The sequence below is a fragment of the Balaenoptera borealis genome, assembly GCF_965194805.1.
Source record: "Balaenoptera borealis genome assembly, chromosome: 19".
Lineage (NCBI taxonomy): Eukaryota > Metazoa > Chordata > Mammalia > Artiodactyla > Balaenopteridae > Balaenoptera > Balaenoptera borealis.
In genome coordinates, this window is record NC_138878.1 from 64,864,746 (window position 1) to 64,891,182 (window position 26,437).

Genomic DNA, 26,437 nt, shown 5'->3' on the forward strand with positions numbered 1-26,437 from the left:
TCCTACCATTTATTGAAGAAAAAGGAGGTACCCAGTGGTCTTTGGTCCACAGCAAATGTGCAGTTTTGCTGAGCAGATGTTCTCAGGTCCCTATTCCATACGGCCAGGAATGGGAAATGATCTTTTCTGGACTCCGTCTTTTCCCCTGAGAATGGATATCCAATATTTTGTGTTTTGTTCTTCACTTAACCTAGTAACACCCAACAGAGTATTTATTACAAACTATGCCTTCCTTGAGCAATAAGCACTTTTCCCCAGTACCTTCCCAGGACCTTTAGCCCATGTGCCACAACTACTGAAGCCCACGTGCCCTAGAGCCCGTTCTCTGCAACAGGAGAAGCCACCGCAACGAGAAGCCTGCGCACCACAACGAGGAGTGGCCCCCGCTCGCCACAACTAGAGAAAGCCCGCACACAGCAACAAGGACCCAATGCAGTCAAATAAATAAATAAATGAATAAATAAACTTATTAAAGAAAAAAAACTACAGTGAGATATCACCTCACACCCCTTAGAAGGGCTATCATCAAAAAGCCAAGCGATAACAAGTATTGAGCAGAATGTGGGAAAGAAAAAGGATCACCAGTGCACTGCTGGGAAGAATGAAAACTGTTGCAGCCACTATGGAAAACAGTATATAATTTCCTCAAAATATTAAAGAAAAAAAAAAACTATCAAATAATGCAGCAATTCCACTGCTAGGTATATATCGGACAAAATAAAATCACTGTCTTAAAAAGATACCTGCACTCCCATATTCATTATAGCAGTATTCACTATAGCCAGCTCATAGAAACAACCTAAAGTGTCCAAGAGATGAATGGATTAAAAAAAATCTAGCAGACACACACAATGCAATATTATTCAGCCACAGAAGAGAAGGAAATTCTGTTATTTGTACCAACATGGACAGACGTTGAGAGTATATGCTCAGTAAAATAAGTCAGACATAAAAAGTAATACTGAATGATCTCACTTATATGTGGAATATACATATATAGAAGAACAAAAGAGACAAAAGCTAACAGAAGTAGAAGAAAAAAGTATATTAGAGATAAATGAAACAATAAAAACTACAGAAAACCACAACCCTACAATATGGTGGTTTGAAAAGGACGAAAACACTGACAAACACCTAGATTTACTCACAAAGAGAACACTCAAACTACTGAAATCAGGAATGAAAGAGGGGACATCAGAAATGATTCTACAGAAATCAAAATAATTCTAAGAATACTAAGAACTATTCTATACCTAAATGTTGGATAACCCAGAAGAAATGGATACTCTCCTAGAAAATATAACCTCTCAAGACTGACTCATGAATAAATAAAAAAATGTGAACAGACCTATTCCTATTAAGGAGATTGAAATCACTAATCGAAAACCATACAACAAAGAAAAGCCAGATAGCTTCACTGCAGAATTCTTCTCAACATTTAAAAACAATTAAGACCAATCTTACTTTCACTCTTCAAAACAACTGAAGGAAAGGGAACAGTTCTAAACTCCCTCTATGAGGCCAGAGTTACTCCAATAACAAAGCCAGACAAAGACACTACAAGAAAACCAGAGGCTACAATCTCTAATGAATAATGATGCAAAAATCATCAATAAAATAATAGTAAACTGAAACCAACAGCACATTAAAAGGGTTATATGCTGTGACTAACAGGGATATATTTTTGAAATATAAGGATGGTTCAACATATGAAAATCTTTTGATGTAAAACAGCACATTAACAGAATGATGGGAAGAAAACTACATGATCATTTCTACTGAAAAGCATTTGACAAGCATTTCATGATAAAAACACTCGGTAAACTAGAAATAAAAAAAATACTACCTCAACATAATAAAGGCCATATATTAACAGCCCACAGCTACCATCACACTTGATGGGGAATGACTTAAAGCTTTTCCTCTAAGATCAGGCACAAGACAAGGATACCTCCTTTCACTATTTCTAAAAACATTACTGAAAGTCCTAGCAAGGACACATAGGCAGAAATATAGATAGAAGGTATCCAAATAGAAAAAGGAAGAAGAATTTTTTCTGTTTACAACCTACATGATCTAATGTGTAGAAAAAGCTGAAGATTCCACACAAAAAAAATCCTGCTGGAACTAATGAATGAATTCAGAAAAATTAGAAAAATATGTAGGTATAACCTTATCCAAGGAGGAAAACGTTTTTACACTATAAGCTAAAAACACTGCTGAAAAATATTAGAAAAGATACCAATAACTGCAAATATATCCCGAGTTCATGGATCGGTAGGCAGTATTGTCAAGATGTCAATACTACCCAAAGTGATCAATAGATTCAACACAATTCTTAGCAAAATCCCAACAGCGTTTCTTGAAGAAATAGATAAATCCATCCTAAGATTTATATGCAATCTAAAGACCCTCATAGCAAAAACAAGTTTGAAAATAATAAAGTTGGAGGTCACACAATTATTTCAAAATTATCACAAAGCTAAACTAATCAAAGTGGCAGAGTACTGGCATGAAGACAGAGAGACCCGTGGAACAGAACAGATGTCAGAAATGAACTCTTGTGTATATGGTCAAATGATGTTCCCCAAGGTGTCAGTACCACTCCATGGGGGAAGGTCAGTCTACTGAACTATGCTGAGAGGAGATCAAGATGGTGGCGTAGAAGGATGTGGAGCGCATCTTCTCCCACAAATACATCAAAAATAATCTCCACGTGGAACAATGCTCCCAGAATACTTAAAGCTGGCAGAAGATCTCATACAACGAGAACTGCAAGAAAGATCCCCACTTAACTGGTTAGGACAAAAGGGGAAGAAAGGAATCAGGATGGGAACTGCACCCCTGGGAGGGAGCTCTGAAGGAAGAAAGGTTCCCACACCCCGGGAAACTCCTCGACTGGCTGAGAGGTCCACCAGGACAGGGAGGGGAGCTTCCGACGCTAGAGAGGAGAGTGCAGGAGCTGGCCTGTGGCCAGGTAGGGGAGAGAGAGCAGCACAGCCAGTCCTTGCCATGCTGCTGCATCTCCCAGCCCAAGATGTGTGCCTCCCGGCGTGCGCAGCAACTGGGTGCTGAAACTCGGGCCTCGGCGACATACTCGGGGAGAGGATTCGGTTTTGCTGTGCAGAGACGGCCCAAAGGTTGTGGAGTGTGGTCTGGGCCACGGCTGGGGTTGTGTGCAGGACAGAGTGCAGGTCTGCAATAGGAGCCCACTATCAATGCACAAAGGGAGGGGCGTGGGTCTGCTATAGCAGCCTCACTGTCAGGGTGCTCAGAGGGGCATAGCTCTGGCCGTCGCAGGCTTTGTGAGTGCGCACAGGTGGCAGGTTTGGGGAGCGCACACGTGTCACTGGAGGGGCGTCTGACCCGATTATTGGCGCTCTGGCAGCAGGGTTGAGTTGGGGAATGGCACCAGCAACAGCGGACTTTGTGGGCTCACACACACGGAGCGCTGGGGCTGAATCTGAGCCTATTACCAGTGCTCCTGCAGTGGAGGTGGGTGTGAGGGCAGCACCAGCAACCTGGACTTTGGGGGCGCACACACCGGGTAGCAGGCGGTGTCACAGAGTCACACATCCCAGTGGAGAGCTACTGGGGAGGAATACATCATAGCTCCTTTCCCAGCAGGGTGATCCAGTCCTGCCTGCCTCATGTCACAGCTTAGAATTGGACCTGGGGGCTTCTACCCCAACCAGTACTCCAACTACAGGGCTGTTACAACCACCGAGCAAAGAAGAGGCCCTGCCAAACATCCACTGCAGGCTCTGGTCACCACAACAACAAACGTGCCACCTATCAAGAGGACAGTGGCCAGCACACCCTGACGAAAGATGTGGCAAGCGTCCATAGCAAAATAGCCCTTGCACCAAAAATTTTGGACTCACACACACAGTCTATTCAGGGATGCTCCCGCATAAAAGCAGCCCTTCAACAGTAGATAACTGTTGCTCCTAAATTCACAGAGAAATATAAATAAAATGAAAAAGCAGAGGAATACTTCCAATTAGAAAAACAAGATAAATCTCCTGAAACAACAAAAAATTAAACAGACCTCTTCAGTCTGTAAGCCCCAAGTTCACAAAGGAGGTAATAAAAATGCTGAAGGTATTAAGAAGGACTATCAAATAGAAATGCAGATCACTGTAGCAAGGAACTAGAAAACATAAAGAGGAGCCAAACAAAACTAGAAAACTCAATTGCCAAGATAAAAACCGAACTAAAGGTAATGAATAAGGAGACTAAATAAGGCAGAAGAACAAATAAGTGATCTGGAAGACAGAGTAACAGAAATCACACAGTGAGAAGAGCTGAGAGACCTACACCAAGACATATTAAAATGGCAAAAGTTAAAGAGAGGATTCTAAAGGCATCAAGAGAAAAACAAAGTCAGTTACAAGGGAACCCCCATAAGGCTATCAGCTGACTTCTCTACAGAAACTCTTGCAGACCAGAAGGTAGTGGCAAAATATATTCAAAGTCCTGAAAAGGACAAACCTGCAACCTAGAATACTCTACCCAGCAAGATTATCATTTAGAATAGAAGAAGAGGTAAAGAATTTTTCAGACAAGCAAAAACTAAAAAAATACAGCAATCCTAAACCCACCCTAAAAGAAATATTGAAAAGATCTTCTCTAAATAGAAAACCAAGAATCTATAGGAAAGGGAAAAATCACAATACAAAAGGCAAATATATAAAAGGATTGAAAATCACATAAATGAGCCAATTCATAGATTAAAAAACAATCAAAAAATTTTATGAAAGCAATTATAACTACAACGAACAGCAAAAGGATAAACATGAAGATGTAAAATAGGACATCAAAATCACAAAATGTGAGGGTTAACATACTTGAAAACCAGGGTAACCACAAATCAAAAACATACAATAGAGTCACAAAAACCCAAAAGAAAGGAACTCAAGCATAATGCAAAAGAAAACTATCAAACCACAAAAGTAAAAACAAAAAAGGAACACAGAAGAAATACAAAATTAACTGGAAAACAAGGTTTAAAATGGCAGTAAGTACATACTTATCAGTAATTACTTCAAAGGTCAATGGACTAAATGCTCCAGTCAAAAGACACATAGTGGCAGATCACAAAATAAAACAAGAACCTACAATATGCTGCCTACAAGAGACTCACTTTAGAGCAAATAACACATACAGATTGAAAGTGAGGGGATGGAAAAAGATATTTCACACAAATGGAAATGACAGGAAAGTGGGGGTAGCAATACTCATATCAGACAAAGTAAACTTTAAAACAAAGGCCATAAAAAAAGACAAAGAAGGACACTATACCATGATAAAAGGATCACTACAAGAAGAGGACATTACACTTATTAACGTATACGCACCCAATATAAGAGCATCTAAATACATAAAACAAATACTAACAGACATAAAGGGAGGAATTGAAGGGAATACAATAATAATAAGATGCTTTAATACCCCACTAATATTAATGGACAGATCTTCCAGACAGAAAAGCAATAAGGCAACAGAGATCCTAAATGACACAATAGAACAGTTAGGCTTAATTGATAGCAACAGGATATTACATCCAAAAAACCCAGAATACACATTCTTTTCAAGCACAGATGGAATATTCTCTACGATACACCACATACAAGGACAAAAAGTAAATCTCAACAAACTAAAACGGATAGAAATTATTTCAAGCGCCTTTTCTGACCACAACAGCATGAAACTAGAAATCACAGAAAGAGAAATAGGAAGAAAACGATTACATGCAGACTAAACAACAGGCTACTAAAAAACCAATGCGTCAACGATGAAAGCAAAGAGGAAGTCAAAAAATATGTTGAGACAAATGACAATGAAAACATAACCATAAAAGAAATATCTATGGAATGAAGCAAAAACAATCCTAAGGGAATTTCATAGTGATAGAGGCCTTCTTCAAAAAAGAAGAAAAATCTCAAACAACCTAAACTATCACCTAGAAGAATCAGAAAAAGAAGAACAACACCTAAAGTCAGCAGAAGGAAGAAAATAATAAAGATCAGAGAGGAAATAAAACATAGTGATAAAAAAGAATAGAAAAAAATTAAAACAATTGCTGGTTTTTTGAATAGATAAAAATTGACAAACTTCTGACCAGCCTCACCAATAACAAAAGAGGACCCAAACAAACAAAATAAGAAATGAAAGAGAAATAACACCTGATACCACAGAAATACAAAAAATCATAAGACAATACCATGGAGTTATATGCCAACAAAATCGACAACCTAGGAAAAATGTACAAATTTCTAGAAACATACAGCCTCCCAAAATTGAATCAAGAAGAAACAGATAATTTGAACAGACTGATCACTAGAAATGAAATAGAATCTGTAATTAAAAAAAAAAAAACTCCCTGCAAACAAAAGTCTGGGACCAGATGGCTTCATTGGGGAATTCTACCAAACATACAAAGAACTTATACCTACCCTTCTCAAATTCTTCCGAAAGACTTAAGAGGAGGGCACATTCCCAAAGTCATTCTATGAAGCCAACATCGCCCTGATACCAAAAACCAGAGAAAGACAATACCGAAAAAGAAAATTACAGGTCAATATCTTTGATGAATATACATGCAAAAATCCTCAAAAAATATTAGCAAACTGAATCCAACAACACATAAAAAGGATCATATACCATGATCAAGTTGGATTCATTCCAGGGTCACAAGGATGGTTCAACATTCACAAATCAATCAACGTGATACACCACATCAACAAAAGAAAAAACCACATGATCATCTCAATAGATGCAGAAAAAGCATTTGATAAAATTCAACATCCATTCATGATAAAAACTCTCACCAAAGTGGGTATAGAGAAAATATATCTCAACATAATAAAAGCCATTTTTGACAAACCCACGACAAAGGCAGCAAGAATATACAATGGAGAAAAGACAATCTCTTTAGCAAGTGGTGTTGGGAAACTTGGACAGCTGCATGTAAATCAATGAAGTTAGAAAATTCCCTCACACCATACACATAAACTCAGAATGACTTAAAGACTTATATAAGACATGATATCATAGAACTCCTGAAAGTAAACACAGGCAAAACATTCTGACAGGGGCTTCCCTGGTAGTCCAGTGGTTAAGAATCTGCCTTCCAACGCAGGGGACGTGGGTTCGATCCCTGGTCAGGGAACTAAGATCCCAAATGCCGCGGGGCAGCTAAGCCCACACGACGCAACTACTGAGCTCGCACGCTCTGGAGCCTGTGCGCCACAACTAGAGAGAGAAGCCCACACGCCACGACAAAGAGCTAGTGCACCTCAATGAAGAGCCCGTGTTCCGCAACTAAGACCCAAGGCAGCCAAATAAATAAAATAATAAAAAAAAAACATTCTGACATAAATCGTAGCAATATTTTCTTAGATCAGTCTCCCAAGGCAAAAGAAATGAAAGCAAAAATAAACAAATGGAACCTAATCAAACGTATAAGTTTTGCATAGCAAAGGAAACCATCAAAAAAATGAAAAGACAACCTATAGACTGGGAGAAATACTTGCGAACAATGTGACTGACAAGGGCTTAATTTCCAAAATATACAAACAGCTCATAGAATTCAATATACAAAAAAAAAAAAAAAACCGATCCAGTCAAAAGTTGGGTGGAAGACCTAAATAGACATTTCTCTAAAGACATACAAGTGGCCAATAGGCACATGAAAAGATGCTCAGAATCACTAATGACTAGAGAAATGCAAATCACAACTACAATGAGGTACCACCTCACACTGGTCAGAATGACCATCATTAAAAAGTCTACAAGTAACAAATGCTGGAGAGGGTGTGGAGAAAAGGGAACCCTCCTACACTGTTGGTGGGAATGTAAGTTAATGCAGCCACTATGGAAAACAGTATGGAGGTTCCTTAAAAAACTAAAAATAGAGTTACCACATGATCCTGAAATCCCACTCCTGGGAATATATCTGGAAAAGATGAAAACTCTAATTCAAAAAGGATACATGCATGCCAATGTTCATAGCAGCGATATTTACAATAGCCAAGACATGGAAGCAACGTACATGTCCACTGACAGATGAATGGATAGAGTGGAATATTACTCAGCCATAAAACAGAATGAAATATTGCCATTTGCAGAAACATGGATGGATCCAGGGATTATCATACTAAATGAAGTCAGACAAAGACAAACGTTATATGATATTACTTATATGTGGATCTAAAAAATGATACAAATGAACTTATTTACAAAACAGAAACAGACTCACAGATATAGAAAACAAACTTATGGATACCAAAGAGGAAAGAGGGGGAGGGATAAATTAGGAGTATGGGATTAACAGATACACAAGGATGGTTCAACATATATATACTACTATGTATAAAATAGATAAAAAACATACATATACTACTATGTATAAAATAGATAAAAAACAAAGATTTACCATATAGCACAGGGAAGTATATTCAATATCTCATAATAACCTATAATGGAAAATAACCTGAAAAAGTGTGTGTGTGTATATGTATGTATCTGTATATATATAGATATAAAACTGAGTCACTTTGCTGTACGCCTGAAACCAACAAAATATTGTAAATCAAGTATAATTCAATAAAGTAAACAAGCAAACAATTTGTAGAGTGAACTAAAAAAAAAAGATGTTGAGGAAACTAAATATCCACATGCAAAGAATGTAGTAGGACCATTATCTTACACAATATACAAAAATTAATGGAAAATGGATCAAAGACCTAAACATAAGACCTGAACAGGGCTTCCCTGGTGGCGCAGTGGTTAAGAATCCGCCTGCCAATGCAGGGGACACGGGTTCGAGCCCTGGTCTGGGAAGATCCCACATGCCGCGGAGCAACTAGGCCCGTGAGCCACAACTACTGAGCCTGCGTGTCTGGAGCCTGTGCTCTGCAACAAGAGAGGCCGCGACAGTGAGAGGCCCGCGCACCGCGATGAAGAGTGGCCCCCACTTGCCACAACTAGAGAAAGCCCTCGCACAGAAATGAAGACCCAACACAGCCAAAAAATAAAAATAAATTAAAAAAAAAAAAAAAAAAAAGACCTGAACGTATAAAAGTCCTAGAAGTAAATATAGGGAAAAACTTGTTGACACTAGATTCAGCAATGATTAACTGGATATAACACCAAAAGCACAGGCCACAAAGTAAAAACATAATCTGGACTACATCAAAATCCTAAACTGTTGTGCATCAAAGCACACTCAATCAAGTGAAAAGACACTATGAAATGGAAGAAAATATTTGCAAATGATATAAGAGTATAGGTAAAAATTGAGAATACATAAAGACCTCTAAAAGGGTCTGATCACCAGTTCCACCACGGCAGGGGGTCTTTCCCCAATTCAATCCTCAACACTAATATCATAAAAAATACAGACCTGATGACTAAACAAAAATCAAGACCATACATAATGCACAGAAATGTACAAAACAAAAGTAGCAGTGCCTTAAACAAAACGAACTATAGCTTATCATTGAAGGTGTCACACCAATTCATAAGCTCTTTTATTGACATGCTTCAAAATCAGGTGTTGAGGTAGAATGAATAAAGGCACACACAGGTGACAAAATATGTAGTGTGAACAACAGTTTAGTCAACAGCCTCACAGATATGAGGACGAGAACCTGGACAATGTATTCGTAGGAGAAATTCCTATACCATTTACTGAGGTTCATAAAGGATGATCATTGGTATATGTAAGCAAGATTGTCACAGTGCCCTTGAGACAGGCTTCTGTGACACTCCTCAACCAGAATAAAAACCTGGAAAGACGTATCAGTCAGGCTCTCATGATACTTTCTATCTCACATTGTAGAACATGCTGTCCACTCCAGTAAGCAGCTTCAAGTGGTGATTTTGTATGCAGCTGGAGAATATTGCAACACATGAGGGAAAGTATTCTCCATAAAAACTTTCTGTTACCAAGTAAACCCACTCCACAGAGTCCACCAGAAGTTGTCCACTAACTAAAAGTGGATTATCACAGTAAAAAAAAAACTGGATAAAATTTCAGACCCTAGGAATATCTATTTCAGAAGCAAGTTTCAGAGTCAAATCAAGCGAACTTAAAGAACGTATGGAATCACGAAGTGTCTACATTACCCAACTAGGAAGAGCACTCCAAGAGAGAAAAAAATATAAGATATGGGGTTCAGATATGATAGGATCTTGAGATGGGACCATGTTCTCTACCTGCAGACACCAAGCTAAGAGCCTGAAAAGGTTCACATATGCTCCTCTTGCAGGACTGGGGATCAGAGAGGGCCTCTCTGTCCATGGTCCTTACAGTTTTCCTAAGTAACAATTATGTAAGGTTCAGTCAACCTGGCCGCCACTCGCATCACTGAAGTACGTGGCAAAAGCAGAATGGAAGAAATGGCTGGGAAATAGCAGACAGGGCTTCAGACAGCTCCATGTAGGTTATGAGGTGCCAGATGGAATTAAAGAACAGCCAGTGTTTACCATCTGTTACTATCTGTTGATTACATCTTTTCAGAACATCAAATGGGGATTAAACTGACATAGGTTCAAGGGTTGGACTCTGGAGGCATCATCTCTTATCTCTATGGACTAAGAACTGAGCATCCAGTGTAATCAAGACCAGAAGGAGAGATGAGGGGGCAAGAGACCCCTTTAAAACAGCCCACCTCATGCTTCTTAAAGTCAAGAAAGACCGAGTTCACAGAAGGCATATAACAAAGTGTTGTGGATCAAGATAAAGACTGACTTTATCTTTGTTGGAGCTACAGCACCACTGGGAGGTGAAGGGGTAAATTTCACACGTTGAAGCACAGAGTGATAAGTTGCAGAGAAAAATTTCCTCTGAGAGCTCACAAAAAATAAACTTCTCTCCCAACAATGGGAGTGTTTCCCCGACACTATTAAGGGTGTGGCGTCACCTCTGCCCTTCTGACATCTGACCTGGGTTCACACTTCTGCTACTTTCCCACTCATTAGGTTTCCTGATACTTTCATGTCACTCTTGACAGTCCAGGGCTCATTCTCTTGCTTCAAGATGGAGATAATATTCAGATCAGAAAGAGAAATTCCTGCTTATTAGAAGAAATGTGAAGTGCTGTGGCTCTTCCAGAATCCCAGCTCTTTGTTCAGCTGGGTAGTGAGGACATTACAGGTGGTTCTGCAAAAACATTTCACAAATTCATCCACCGCCTCCTTTTGAATGCAGAGGGAACAGCATAATATGCAGACGCCTAGCTCTCTTCCTAGAACTACTGAATCTAAAGCACAGGGGTAGAAAACACAGGAAATTGGGTATTTTAAAAGTTTCCCATTGGGCTTTATAAATACTCAAGCTCTGGAACAACCCCTGACGTATCATGAAATGGGCAGATCACCTGAAGAAAAGGACAGTTTAAACTCCTGACACTGCACATCCTGAAGCATTTCATGTCTGAGTCAACAGGGATTTCAGATCAGCCAAGCAAAACAGGGCCTCCCAAGAGGCACACAGGAAAAATGCAAAGATATCCAAGAGCAGATCCCAACTTCTAGAGGGAGGGAAGTTATCCTCACCCAGGGAGAGCAGGTTCCTGCAGGTCTCCAGCATCACGTCCCTGTACAAGGCCCTCTGAGCAGGGTCCAGGCATTCCCACTCCTCCTGAGTGAATCCTACGGCCACATCCTTGAAGGTCAACGGTGCCTGAAATGAAAACACATTTCACCAAGGGGCCATGAGTCCTTATTTTTACACAATGTGAGAAGGAGAGACAGGTGTAACAATCAATCTGGTTGAAATATGTAAATGGCAAAGCTATGTAAAGGTATTTGGAGCAAATTATGTGTCTCTAATTTTTAACGTCTTATGTTTTATATAAGAGAGTATGATATCTTCCAAACAATGTGGATTTTTCATGTTTGTCGATAATACATGAAATACACACAAATAAAACTGAACACCAGAGTGTCTATATAGATATTATGTTCTACACACTGAGATATTCAATATCTAGATGAGCTACATTATGAGTGGTGTTTTCAGAGATGACAAAGTCCAGAGTGGATTTAAAGAAAGGTCAGAATCTTAAATTATGATCAATAACAACCACAATGACTAAAAGGGTCTGAATACTTCCTATATGATAAGCAGTACTCTAAATGTTACATGTATTAACTTGTTATCAACAGAATAGCTCATTAGAAAAAGATGTGTTCCCATGGTAGAGAGGAGAAAACTGTCAGAGACACTCTGAGAAACTCGACTCAGGTCAACAGATAAGAAATGACACAGCAAGCATATGAACTCAGGTGGCTGGGATCTGGAATGGAAGCTAAAGAGTGTCAAAGAATTGGAACTGTTAAAATTCACAAATCTAAGGACATGTATAGGCTAAAAGGATGGAAGAAGATAGTCTGTCCTACAGAGTAGAGGTGGCTACATAATATCAGACTAACTAAAAACAAAAACTGACACACAAGGGACAAAGGATATTATATAATTAAAAATGGTCGATTCAATAAGAAGATTCAACAATTATACACACACACACACACGCACATCTAACATTAGAGCTCCCAAAAATATGAAGTAAAAATTAACAAATGAAGAGAGAAATGGACAGCAGCACAGTAATAGTATGACATTATAAGACCCCAGTTTTATTTATGGATGGAACCATACAGAAGATCAATAAGGAAACAGAGAACGTCAATAACCCTATAGACTGACTGGACGTAACAGACATGTACATGTCACAACCACCCAACAACAGCAGAAAAGACATTCTTCCCAACTATCCATGGAACATTCTCCATAACAGACCACATGTTGGGGCATAAAATAAATCTTAAATTTAAGAAGACTGAGGTCATAAAAGTATCTAACCACAATTAAATGAAAATAGAAACAAGCAGACGGGGGGGGGAAAAAACCACCAAAAATGTGGGAAAAAAAGCCAAAAACCAATGGGCCAAAGAAGAAATCACATAGGAATTTTTAAAATATCTGGAAGAAAATAAAAATAAAACATACCAAAATTTATAAGATACAGTGAAAGCTACACTGAAAAGTGCTTATAATATAGAAAAGATCTCGAATCAGAAATCTGTTTTTACACCTAAAGGAAACAGAAAAAGAAGAAAAAAACTAAACCCAAATTTAGAAGAAGAGGTAAATCAGAAAGATGAGACCACAGATAAATGAAATAGAAAATAGAAATATAATATATAAACTAACAAACCAAGAGTCAGTGTTTTGACAAAATTAAATTTACAAACTCTTAGCTATGCTATGAAAAAAACAAGATTCAAATAACTAAAAACAGATATAAAAGGGGAGAGATTGCAACTGATGTCACAGAAATTTTTTACAGGATTATAAGCGAGTATGATATACAATAATAGGCCAAAAAATTACATAATATAGAAGATAGAGGAAAATTCTTAGAAACATATAACCTACTAAGCCCTAATCACTAAGAAAAAGTCTGAACAGAAATATAACTGAAGAGATTCAGGCAGTAATCAAAAACTTCAAAGAAAAACCTAGGACCAGATGGCTTAACTGCAGAATTTTACCAAATATTTACGGAAGAATTACCTCATATCCTAATAAAAATCTTCTGAAGAGTTGAAGAGGGAACACTGGCAAACTTGTTCTATGGAGCTGGCATGATTCTGATACCAAACTCAGAGAAAAACACAAGAAGGAAGGAAAACTACAAACTAATATCCCCGATGAATACCGATAAAAATATCATTAACAAAATACCAGCAAACCAAATTCACAGCAAATTAAAACTATTCTACATCATGAACAAGTGGAATTTATAAGGCAAGGATGATTCAACATACAAAAATCAATTAATGCAATGCACCACATTAACAGAATAAATCAACCCATGATCATCTCAATTGCAGAAAAAAGCATTTGACAAAATTCAACAACCTTTCAGGATAAAAACCTCAACAAACTAGGAACAGTATCTCAACATAAGAAATGCCGTATATGAAAAGAACACGGTTAACATCATGCTCAATGGTGGAAGAGTGAAAGCTTTCCCTCTCAGATCAGGAGGAAGTCAAGGATGCACACTTTCTGCACTACTGTCCAAAAAAGTACTGAGAGCCTTAGCCAGAGTAATTGGACAAAAAAAAAAAAAAAAAAAAAAAAAAATCAAAAAAGTAAAATTATCTTTTTAGTAGATAATGAGGTTTATAAAACTGTAAAACTGTAAAGATTCCACAAGAAAACTGCTACATCAAAAAACAATTTTAGAAAAGTTGCAGGATGATATCAACATGCAAAAATCAGTTATATTTCTATACACAATGCACAAAGTCAAATGAAAATTAGAAAACAATCCTATTTCTATAGCATCAAAAAGAATTAAATACTTAGGAACAGATTAGCCAAGGAGGTGAAAGACTTGCACACTGAAAACTACTATAAATGTTGCTAAAAGAAATCTAAGATGATACAAATAAATAGAAAGACATCCTATACTCATGGATTGGAAGACTTAAAATGCCCAGAAAATCCTAAATGTTTTACAGATTCAATGGAATCCCTATCAAAGTTCCAATGGCAATTTTTGCAAAGATAGAAGAAAACATGGTAAAACTGATAGGGAATCTCAAGGGACCCCAAATAGCCAAAATATTCTTGAAAAAGAAGATGGAGACCACCCTTTTTTAGATTTCAAAACATAGTACAAACAAAGGAATCAAGAATGGTGTGGTCCTGGGAATTCCCCGGTGGTTCAGTGGTTAGGACTCCTCGCTCTCACTGCCGAGGGCCTGGGTTCAATTCCTGGTCGCGGAACTAAGATCCTACAAGCAGCGAGGCTTGACCGAAAAAAAAAAGGATGGTGTGGTATTGGCATAAACACAGATACTTAAACCAATGGAACAGATTAACTCAGAAATAATTCTTGGAATATATGTAAAGTATATTTAAATGTGTGTGTGTGTATATATATATATATATATATATATATATATATATATATATATATATATAATTTATTTATTTATTTATTTATGGCTGCATTGGGTCTTTGTTGCTGTGTGTGGGCTTTCTCTAGGTGTGGGAAGCAGGGGCTACTCTTTGTTGCAGTGTGTGGGCTTCTCATTGTGGTGGCTTCCCTTGTTGTGGAGCACAGGCTCTAGGCACACGGGCTCAGTAGTTGTGGCACACAGGCTCAGTAGTTGTGGCTCGCGGGCTCTAGAGCGCAGGCTCATTAGTTGTGGCGCACAGGCTTAGTTGCTCTGCTCCATGTGGGATCTTCCTGGACCAGGGCTCGAACCTGTGTCCCCTGTATTGGCAGGCAGATTCTTAACCACTGTGCCACCAGGAAAGTCCCTTAAAATGTACTGACAAGGGTACCAAGACTACAATAAGGGGAAAGGACAGTCTAACAAATGGTGCTGGGAAACCAGGTATCTACCAGCAAAAGAATGAAGCTGGAACCTTACCTGCATCAAACGCAGAAACTTCTTTGTGTCAGAGGAGGCAATCAACACAGTGAAAAGAAAACCTCTAAAGAACAGAGGTGATGCAAGTGATTTAGAGAATTTCTAAAATCAGTGATGGAATAAAACACCCTCTATCACTAATGTTTCTGAACTTTCCATTCCATTATCAGTCATTAAGATTTTGAAGTCAGTGACTCACTCATTTAACTTCAACTGCATTAGAAAAAGAGCAAATTTCTCCTTATTGGTCTCTTTTCTAGCACTTACCAGGTATTGTGCATATTAATACCATCACTTCCATGTGCAGCTTCTTTATCCCGGTTTACAGAGAGCAGACAGTGCATCCTGATGGGGCCCTAAGCAATCCCTGCTGCCCAGTAGCACTGACACCACGTCTCTAATCCATGGGTGTGAAGCCCTGCCCAGTGGAGACTCCTCACAAGTTCCAGGTCACTGGGTCGTGGGGAGACGGGATCTAAGTGGAGATGACAGGCCCTGAGGGAAGGACCTGGGTGACTGTGACGGTACAGGTGTCAGGTGGGATACTTCAGAGTCAGACAAGATCAGCGAGTCCAAAGAAGGGCATTTCAGGAAGGACAGACAGAAAAATCAACGGACAATATGACTTTACCTGAGAAAGAGCCATTTCTGACTCCTTTTCTTTCCTCTCCCTCCTCTTCCAGGCTCCTTCCTTAGACAATATGAGTCTTTAGGGGTCTATCTTGAAAGTTGGAAAGATGCTGTTTAACGCTTGGAATCAACACACGCCCTTCCTGAGTCACCACCACACACACAGGGAAGACCTCAGCATGTGGAACAGACAGTCCCCTGCTGCCCACTGTCCCAGGAGGGGCTCAGGACAGTAAACTCCCACACAGAGACCAACACAGGAGTTTCCCCACCCTTTCCTTCAGATCAGGCTCCCCTCCTGGTGAGGCCCTCACGTACACAGCTGCAGCGGGCACCTCAGCTGGACCCGACGACCCCCTGCAGGTCACAGACCAGCCCTGATCCATCCCACGCAGAGCAGAGCCCCTCAGCCTCAGCCCAGACCTCAGCCCTCAGGAACGGGGGGACTCAGAGTCACGATGCTCAGTGAGGGATACAGATTAGAGTCATCTGGGGCAAGTTATATATTATTGAGGTTGGGCCTCACCGCAGCTATTTAAGGGGGAATCTTTGGTCAGGGGGCACAAAACATGTATATGCAAAATGCCTCACTGATCTAATGGGAAGACTGGGTTGAGCACCACTCAAGAGGAAAGCCCAGCACACCTTCTTTTCCTTTTCCAGCTTAATCGAGGTATAACTGATGAATAAAAATGGTGCACATATAAGGTGTACAACGTGATTATTTGACAGATGTATACACTGTGAAATAATTATCACAATCAAGTAATTTACACTTCCATCAACTCGCAGTTACCATTTTGTGTCTGAGTAGTGAGAACACATAAGTGATACTCCCTCAGCAAATTTCAAGTATACAGAAACACAGCATGGATAACTATAGTCAGCATGATGTGTATTAGATCCCCAGAACTTATTCATTTTATACCTACAAGTTCGTACCCTCCGACCAACATCTCCCCATTTTCCCCACCACCCAGCTCCTGGCAACAACCTTTCTATTGTTTCTATGAGTTTGACATTTCTAGTTTCCACATATAATATCTGTCTTTCTCTGTGAGGCTTATTTCACCTAGCATGTTCTCTAGGTTCATTTATTTTGTAATAAATGGCAAAATCCCTCATTTTTATGGCTGAATAACATTTCATTGTGTGTGTATACACACACACACACACACACACACACACACACATTTTCCTTATCCATTCTTTTGTCAACAAACATTTTGGTTCTTTCTACATCTTGGCTATGGCGAATGATGCAGTAATGCTCATTGGAGTGCAGACATTACCCTCAAAATATCGATTTTGTTTCATTAGCTATCTCGCCAGAATAGTTTTTGATAGATTGTGTGCCTGTTCTTTTTTTAATTTATTGAGGAAACTCCACATTGTTTTCCATAATAGTCGCACCATTCACATTCCCACCATCAGTGCACAAGGGTTCCCTGTTCTCTGTATTGTGCGTGTGTGCGTGCGTGTGTGTCTGCATGTTTGGGGACAGAAAGGGAGAGGATAATAGAGTAGCCAGCACTGGCCTGGCAACAGGAAAGTCTCATGCAGCTTCCGAAGGACGAGCCTCTGGCCTGCAGATCCCTGTGGTGTTCCTGCCCTCCGATTCTTGGAAAAATCTTTCCCTACATCACAGGACTTTGTCTCCTGGTAAGTTGTGCCCACAGACCCATACATAACAAGACCTCCCTAACGAAAATCTTCTGCCATTTGAAGCTTAGTACTCACAATTAACCTTCTGGACTCAAACTTACAAATTCTCATGAGGTCCAACACACTCTCCATATACCCCATAATATCCCCCTCCTATCCTGCTATAAAATACCAGAAGACATTCCAACCTCTAATAACTCATGCATTCATGCTGGAGTAATGCATACGAAGACACCTAAAGACCCTCTAGACCCAAGACACTTTATTTTAATATAAAGCATTATTTAATTAATTTATTTATTTATTTATTTTTAGCTGTGTTGGGTCTTCGTTGCTGCCCGCGGGCTTTCTCTAGTTGCGGCAAGCGGGGGCCACTCTTCACTGCGATGCATGGGCTTCTCACTGCGGTGGCTTCTCTTGCTGTGGAGCACAGGCTCTAGGCGAGCGGGCTTCAGTAGTTGTGGCACTCAGGCTCAGTAGTTGTGGCGCACGGGCTTAGTTGCTCCGCAGCACGTGGGATCTTCCCGGACCAGGGCTCGAACCCGTGTCCCCTGCACTGGCAGGTGGATTCTTAACCACTGTGCCTTGGAACCAGGGAAGTCCCAAGACACTATATTTTAATTCACAGTGCCCCTAGCCCAAACAATGTCATCTCCAAATCTAATAATAAAAGTAAGATGTCTCCAATGATGCACATGCCCCAATGAGAACATACATCTTCCACGGAAACACTCCAACTTCTCTTTTGTATCTTTCAAAGTGCATCTAAAACTTTCTTCACTTGCAACCCAAAATACTCAAAAATACCAAAAGTAACCCAGAAAATGATTTCTGAGACTTTCCCTATATTACTCCATGGGTTGCAATGATGATGATGCTTGCCCCCCAAAAAACCCAACAAAAGTCAGCATGTGGAGTGGATGCTGGGGGGCACCCTCTAGATCCAGCCCCTCGGGACTAAGGCACCCGTCCTCCTGCACCCACAGCTCCCTGTGGGCTCAGCTCAGGCCTTGGTTCTACCATCATTGCATGATATTACTTCCCTCTGCCTAATTCCACTCCTTACATTCCTCCTCAGGTGTGATCAGGGCCTACCCAATTAAAACTAGTACATGCAAATCCGTTTCAGCACGTGTGTCCCAGGCAACCTGAGTTGACACTAGGGCACCCCAAACCATTCCATGCAGCCCACAACCACCCATAAACCCACTTGCAGATGCTCCAGCCAGAACTGAGACATGCCTTCCCAACATTGCACACACCCACTGATCCCACAAGGAACAGGAGCACACAGCGTTCATTGGGCTCTTCTGTTTGACCACACTTGCTGCCATATCCCTCCTGCAGACCCCTCCACTTTTCCCCATTTTACTGCCTCTCCTCCGGGCATGACTGAGCAAATAGGGCTAAAAGGCACAGAGGCTTCTGAGCACAGACATCACAGTAGGAATGCTGCCACCCAAAGGATGCTAGGTATTCTGTATGAAGATCAAGAAGTTGGCCCTCCTGGGAAAACTTGCCAGCAACTGGGGACGATATAGAGTCCAGTTACAAAGGCTACTGAGTTCAGGGAGGAAGTCACCGAGAGAGGGTCCTCAGGTCTCACTGTGTCCTGATCTCCCCACGCACAGCTAATTGCAAGATACCCTAGCTCTTTACGAGGGGCCTCCTTCACACCCTCTTATATTCCTGACTTTCTGCCTACCTTTAACACAGTGAAATCAGTATCCTTGACTCCAAACAGATGAACTGCTGGAAGGCAAAAACCTCTTGTCAAGGTGGCGACTGGCCCTGGATGTTTAGAGCCTGAAAGACCTGAGAACTATAGTGGATCAATGACACAGCGGACTACACGTGGGGACATCTCAGCACACTGCCTGCGGGTACCAGTCTAAAGTGCTTACTAGGGTTCTCTAAATCGTTTTGTTCTTATTTTGAGTAATTAAGCAGCCACAGCGGGTAAGGATCAATTAAAGTTGAAATTTCCAAATAGAATTACCACACGATCCAGCAATCCCACCCCTGGGCATATATCCAGACAAAACTATAATTCAAAAAGATACATGCACCCCTATGTTCATAGCAGCACTATTCACTATAGCCAAGACATGGAAACAACCTAAATGTCCACCGACAGATGAATGGATAAAGAAGATGGGAGATATATAGATAGATATACACATACACACACACACAAATGGAATATTACACAGCCATAAAAAAGAACACAATAATGCCATCTGCAGCAACATGGATGCAACTAGAGATTATCATACAAAGTGAAGTAAATCAGAAAGACAAAGATAAATATCATATGATATCACTTATATGTGGAATCTAAAACATGACACAAATGAACCTATCTACAAAAACAGAAACAGACTCATGGACATACAGAACAGACTTGCGGTTGCCAAGGGGGAGGGGATTAGGGGAGGGATGGACTGGGAGGGTGGGGTAAGCAGATGTAAGCTTTTATATACAGAATGGATAAACAATAAGGTCCTACTGTATAGCACAGGGAACTATACTCAATATCCTATGATAAACCATAATGGAAAATAATTTTTTTTTAAAGTTCAAATTTCCAGAACAAATATGCAAACCATCATCATCACTTGTTCAAGTCCCTTGGTTTTCTCTGAGGATTACTCAGCCCAACCCACAGTCCTAGCATCTAAACACATTCTCAACGTCATGTACTGCCGTCATCCTGGGAAAAAGAGGAACGCTGTGTGCACTTCAACGGAGGGAAAACAGGAAAGACTCAAAATAATCAATGGAGAAGGGCATTTCTGTTGATGGCAATTGATACAGAGGCAATAAAACCTGGGTAACGTGACAGAGATTGTCAGGAGGGGACGGGGAGACCTCTCTGAGCCTAGACCTGAAGGAGGACAAGGGGCCTGAGCCATGGTGACTTAAAGGCCAAAGGTAAGAACAAGAAATGAGATCTGACACAGAAAAGGTGCTGGTGTTTGGAAACAGAGAAAAGGAGAAATGTGACTGGGGGCAGAGTGAACTGTGAGAACAGGGTCAGCGCCCAGGATGAGGCTGGAGACCCTGGCAGGGCCCTGAGGATGACACAGGGCTGAGCAGCCACAGTGAGGAGTCGGGATTTTGTCCTGAAGATAAATGGAGGCCATTGGAAGTCTGAGTGCCAGGACCGACATAAACTCCCTTTAGGTTTACACTTAATGCAGAGAAGGAAGACTGACTACGGGCTCTCTGACTCGGAGCCTAGCTTCCTGCCTCCATCCTAACCCTTCTGTTTTTCATTCTGGGAGGCCTGGGACCCATTTAAAAAATTCTAATTACAACTGCACACTCTTTCCAAGAACTGCCACACACGGACACACACCCAATTTGGCCAATTCTTTCAGGGGTCAGGGTTGCTCAGACTGAGAATTTCTGGTCTAGTCTGTCATCCCATCTCATCTCCTTGAGGCCTAGAGGGGAGACATTTCTGAGAAGGTCTGAGTTTAGAGAACAGACCACGTGGAACTGAATTCTGAAACGGTCACCTGAAGGGCCAGTGGGCACAGTTTGTCCTTATCACCTGTCCCATTTATTTAATCCCAATAATGAAAGGGAACATTTTCTTGGAGAAGTGCAACAATCAGAAAATTCCAGCTTGCTTTTTTTTTTTTAATGCTTAGACAACAACTTCTTAATTTGCACAAGTCCAGAGACACTCAACCCACAAGAGGGCAGAACCCTTTGAATTCTTCCTAATGAAATGAAAGTCTGTTTTCCCAGAGTACTCAAAAATATTTATTTGAATGAAAGAGAAAATGAATGAGTTATTGTTATACTGAAATAAGCCCTTACAGAATTAAATAATTTGCTTTATTAAATTTTCATCAGTGTATTTCTTCTCCCTAAAACAGGTAGGAACTGAATAGAAAGAAACAAACAGAAGTGGGTTGTTATATTCTTGGAAATTACACAAACATGCAAAAGCAAGGGAATGATTAATAAATAAATCTCCAGCTCCAATCATTTCCTGATTTTGGATGCTATTATGGGTTGAACTGTTTCTCCTCATAAAAGATATGTTGGAGTCCAAACTCCTAGTATCTCAGAATGTGACCTTATTGAAGACAGGTCTTCATAGAGATGATTAAGTTTAAATGAGGTCATTAGTGAGTATGCTAATCCAATATGACTGGTATCCTTATAAGAAAAGGACATTTGGACACAGAGACACACACAGGGAAAATGCTATGTGAAGATGAAGATTTTTCTTAGGCAGAAAAATATCTATGCCAAGGAATGACAATGATCATCAGGAAACCACCAGAAGCTAGGAGAAAGGCAAGTAACAGAGTGTCCCGCACAGATCTCAGAAGGGACCAGCCAGGCTGACACCCTGATCTCTGATTTCTCGTCTCCTCAACTGTAATGCAATAAATTTCTGTTTAAGAGACTCAGTTTGTGGAACTTTGTTACAGCAGCCCTAGCAACCTCATACAGGAGCCTAGAGACCTAGTTATTTTTCTACATGAAAATACTTTCCTCTTAATACTATTTATTTTCTTTATGAAATAATCAACAGCGATATTTTTGGAAGAAAAGAATTCATCAAAAAGTCAAAAGTTAGAAACATCTTACTCTCAATTTGCTTTTACATGTAACTATTAAATCTATTTTTGAAGTTTCTTTTATGAAAATAGTGTCATTTTCATAGAAAAAAGACAATTTCTCTATTTCATCATTATATTCTAGGTAATTTATAAAATGGCAAATGCCATTTTTATTCTAACAATTATAAAAACTTTTATACACAATGTATTCAATTTCAGACCATAAGCTTCAAGAAACTATAACAAAAATAAAGTTCTCAGAATGAGAAAAATAGAGAAGTCAATGTGGTGTTATAACATTAAATTGAAATCAATTACACACCCACTTACCCAACACAAGGGATATAACATACAAATAAAGAGAGAATTAATAAGAAAATTATTACAGACTTGCAGAATGATCTTCAGAGGATTACTAAAATGCAATTGTATCCTGTATTTATTGATGCCATGATTTTCTCCCCATCTTCATCTTGGGACTATATATGAATAATTCAATCAATAGTAAGTTCTACTGCTGTGTGTTTTAAAATATTTTCCTGGCTCAAAATGTTTAACAACAGGGTCCATATACAGGATGCCAGACTGACTGCCATCAGCAAGAAAATAAAAACACTTTCTTTGGAAATCTAATCATTAATTTGGATTTGACTGTGGCAGTTACCACATAAAGATTAAGCACTCAACTAATAGATAACTATTATCTTTCGTCCCCTCTTAGCAATAAGCTACTAAAGCATAAAAGTGGTATAATTTGAGTGAAATTATTTTCCAGTTTAAAAGTGAGTTGCATGTGAGTACCTGATAGAGCTGTAGCAGCAACAGGACTTGTTTTTAAATGTTTACTTTATCAGAAATCTTTTTGTTGTTTAAATATACCAGCTTACCAAGACAGATGTGTCTGTTCAATTTTCAGAAGAGATAGCAGATGCTCAAATTCAAAAATAATGGATATGGGTGATTTTAAATAGCAAAGATGAAAGTTGATTTCCCAACCTTATTTTCTTGCCAAGCAGCTGGGCAGCCATAAAGCACACTTACCTAATTGGTGCCAATTAATTACCATGTGGGTTCAGTTTAGAGCTGAATCCAATACTGACTGGTTCAGAAGCCTATACCATTCAGGGACTCATCAGACACACCTTCAGAAATGCTACAAACATACTACTATTCAAAATGTGGGTGGCAACTCCTTTAATGTCTCACTGTCAAGGGAAATATGTATTTAATAAAATACTGCCTATGAGATCAAAGCCCCTGGCACCCATCCCTCTCACTAATTACAATAATAAATTTGGATACATTACAAAAGAAAACAAACACTACTTGCGGGCTCTGGGAGGTAAACAAGAGCAGAGAGGTGACGGGAATGAGCCAAAAGTTGGGGAAGCAACCAGTCGCATGGTTCTGCACCAAGGGTAGACACCACTTGCACAGCAGAATGTAGCACGTGCAGCTAAAGTTCTGACAGAAAATTTGGATATTTCTGGCCAGGGAACAATGGAACAAAAGCAGTTAGACCAGAGTATGGGAAGAAAATCCTAGAGGAGAGGAAGCTTGAAAAGAGGCACCAGCGTTTCTGTGTAGAAGCCCATAAAACTCCCAGCCTAACATGTGAACCACACGTGCTTTGCACAAACCCAAATCAGCATAGCAAAAATTTTGAGCACTCAGCTGACATTTGAACCACTTGCAAAATCTCAGCCTAACCTCAGCCTAACCCCTGAACCTCACAGGTTCAAATGAGACAGGCCAAAATCAGCATAACCAAGGTTTTGAGAAAACAACTAAGACTTGAGCCACTGCAACAAAAGGTTAAACACAACTGGCAGTCTGAACAAAGTAAACTCGATCTCCTACAGAAACAAACCATCAATATTCTTCAGAGGATTATAACAAAACCCAGAGTCTACACAACTCACAACAAGCATGAAAATAATAATAATAAAACAACACTTAACATACCAAAACTGAGGAAAATAGGAGTCATTCTCAAGGGAAAAGGCAACTAAGAGACATTGATTCTGGGATGGCTCAGATGATAAAATTATCAGATAAAGATTTTAAAAGCACCTATTATAAAACTATGCTCTATGTGGCAAAGAAACATACTTGAAATAAATCAAAAAGGTAGAAATTTTAAAGAAATACAGAATTTTATAAGAAGGACAAAATGGAAATTTTACAAATAAAAAAATAAATTATTTAAATAAAAAACTCCCTGGAAACTCTATGAAGACATGCCAATTTGTCTTCAGACTGTATTTTAACCAGCACTAGTAACAGTTTCTGCTCAGAATAGGTCCATGAAAATATTTAATGAACAAAATCTTAAGTATGGTAAAATGAAGTATTATTTAAAATATTTTAAATAGAGCATATAATTCACATAGGCTGAAAAATTTATATGAAAGCACATATAAATTTTTAATGGAGAAACCTCAGTCCTTTATAACAAGGATAAACTACATTATCATCTTTACCTTTTGAAATACTAAATATCCCATACTAAAGACAAAATACAAAGTAATCTATTAAACGTCCTAGATATATAAAAAAATTAAGGGCTTCCCTGGTGGTGCAGTGGTTGGGAATCTGCCTGCTAATGCAGGGGACACGGGTTCGAGCCCTGGTCCGGGAAGATCCCACATGCCGCGGAGCAACTAGGCCCGTGAGCCACAACTACTGAGCCTGCGCGTCTGGAGCCTGTGCTCCGCAACAAGAGAGGCCGCGATAGTGAGAGGCCCGCGCACCGCGATGAAGAGTGGCCCCCGCTTGCCGCAACTGGAGAAAGCCCTCGCACAGAAACGAAGACCCAACACAGCCAAAAATAAATAAATAAATAATAAAAATAAAGGAATTCCTTAAAAAAAAAAAACTTTAAAAAAAAAAATTAAAATTTTCCCATGTGTCTTGAATCTGCTTGAAAGGAGATTGAAAGTTGCAACTCTGTTCTAACCACAAGGCTGAACAAACCAAAAAATCAACAACTTTAAGAAAAGTAAAGTCACAGAGCCAACAACAGTTTTCAGTTGAACCGAAAATTGGAGGCAGAGAGGCAGACAAAAAGAATCACAACTTACCGGAGTGGAAACTCATGAGTTGAAACTCCACCAGAACCGGTCCCAGAGTAAACAAAGAAAAAAAACCTGAACTGTAATTAACAAATTGCTGGAGGCTCAGAGCAGACAAGTCCAAGATGTAAAAACTCCAAGGGACCCAGTCATAGGTGGGCCCCTCCATGCAACTGTGGGTTTCACCTGCAGGAGCTCAACCCAGTTCTCACAGTAAATACTGGAGACAAAGACTGGAGCTTCCAGCGGGGACACAGAAAAAGGAACTATTTCGAAATACACGTGAGCATGCTGTTCCTTTTAAAAAGGCCCGCCCACAGGTGAGACTATTTAACCTTAGCCTTACCTGCTGGGGTTTTGAACCTAACTGACTTGCTGGGAGGGAAACACCCAAATGCCGACCATACTAATCATGCTGTCCCACAAAAGGAAGGGAGAATGAGAATTACATATGCAGTTCACAGCGCAGAGGTATAGGCTCACTAAAAGACTGAGACCCACTCATAGAACTCTGAACGCTTCCCATCCCCCCACACCCCACCATCACATTACTAAAGGCCTATTTACAGCAACTGCTTTTACCCAGTGCATCATGTCTATCACGAGAAGAATTACAAGGCACATCAAAGGCAGCAATTACAGTTGGAAGAGGCAGAGGAAACATTAGAATCAGATATGCCAGGGATGTTGGGATTATCAGACTGAGAATTTCTGCTTACGCCTGTCCCATTTAAAACACTGGGACCGGGCTTCCCTGGTGGTGCAGTGGTTGAGAATCTGCCTGCCAATGCAGGGGACACGGTTCAAGCCCTGGTCTGGGAGGATCCCACATGCCGCGGAGCAACTGGGCCCGTGCGCCACAACTACTGAGCCTGCGCGTCTGGAGCCTGTGCTCCGCAACGAGAGAGGCCGCGATGGTGAGAGGCCCGCGCACCGCGATGAAGAGTGAGATGAAGAGTGAGAGGTCCGCGCACCGCGATGAAGAGTGAGAGGCCCGCGCACCGCAATGAAGAGTGG

At 40.1% G+C, this 26,437-nt stretch overlaps 2 protein-coding genes across 9 annotated transcripts in view; one reads left to right on the top strand and one right to left on the bottom strand.

Moving 5' to 3' along the window:
• Positions 1 to 26,437, bottom strand: part of LOC309616833 (zinc finger protein 480-like) — a 129,177-nt gene that overhangs the window by 62,269 nt on the left and 40,471 nt on the right. For 3 of the 7 annotated variants that reach the window (XR_014237605.1, XR_014237607.1, XR_014237609.1), the window contains exon 2: positions 7 to 11,692. Coding sequence is in view for 1 of the 7 variants with exons in the window: in XM_082368008.1 (XP_082224134.1) it covers positions 11,566 to 11,692 (127 nt within the window). In the remaining 6 variants the exon portion in view is untranslated. Of the gene's footprint in view, positions 1 to 6; positions 11,693 to 16,096; positions 16,187 to 26,437 lie in introns of all 7 variants that reach the window. The other 4 variants (XR_014237606.1, XR_014237608.1, XR_014237610.1 and 1 more) reach the window with 3 other exon arrangements.
• LOC309616847 (zinc finger protein 525-like) overlaps positions 1 to 26,437 on the top strand; it is a 202,158-nt gene that overhangs the window by 41,625 nt on the left and 134,096 nt on the right. The window lies entirely within an intron of this gene.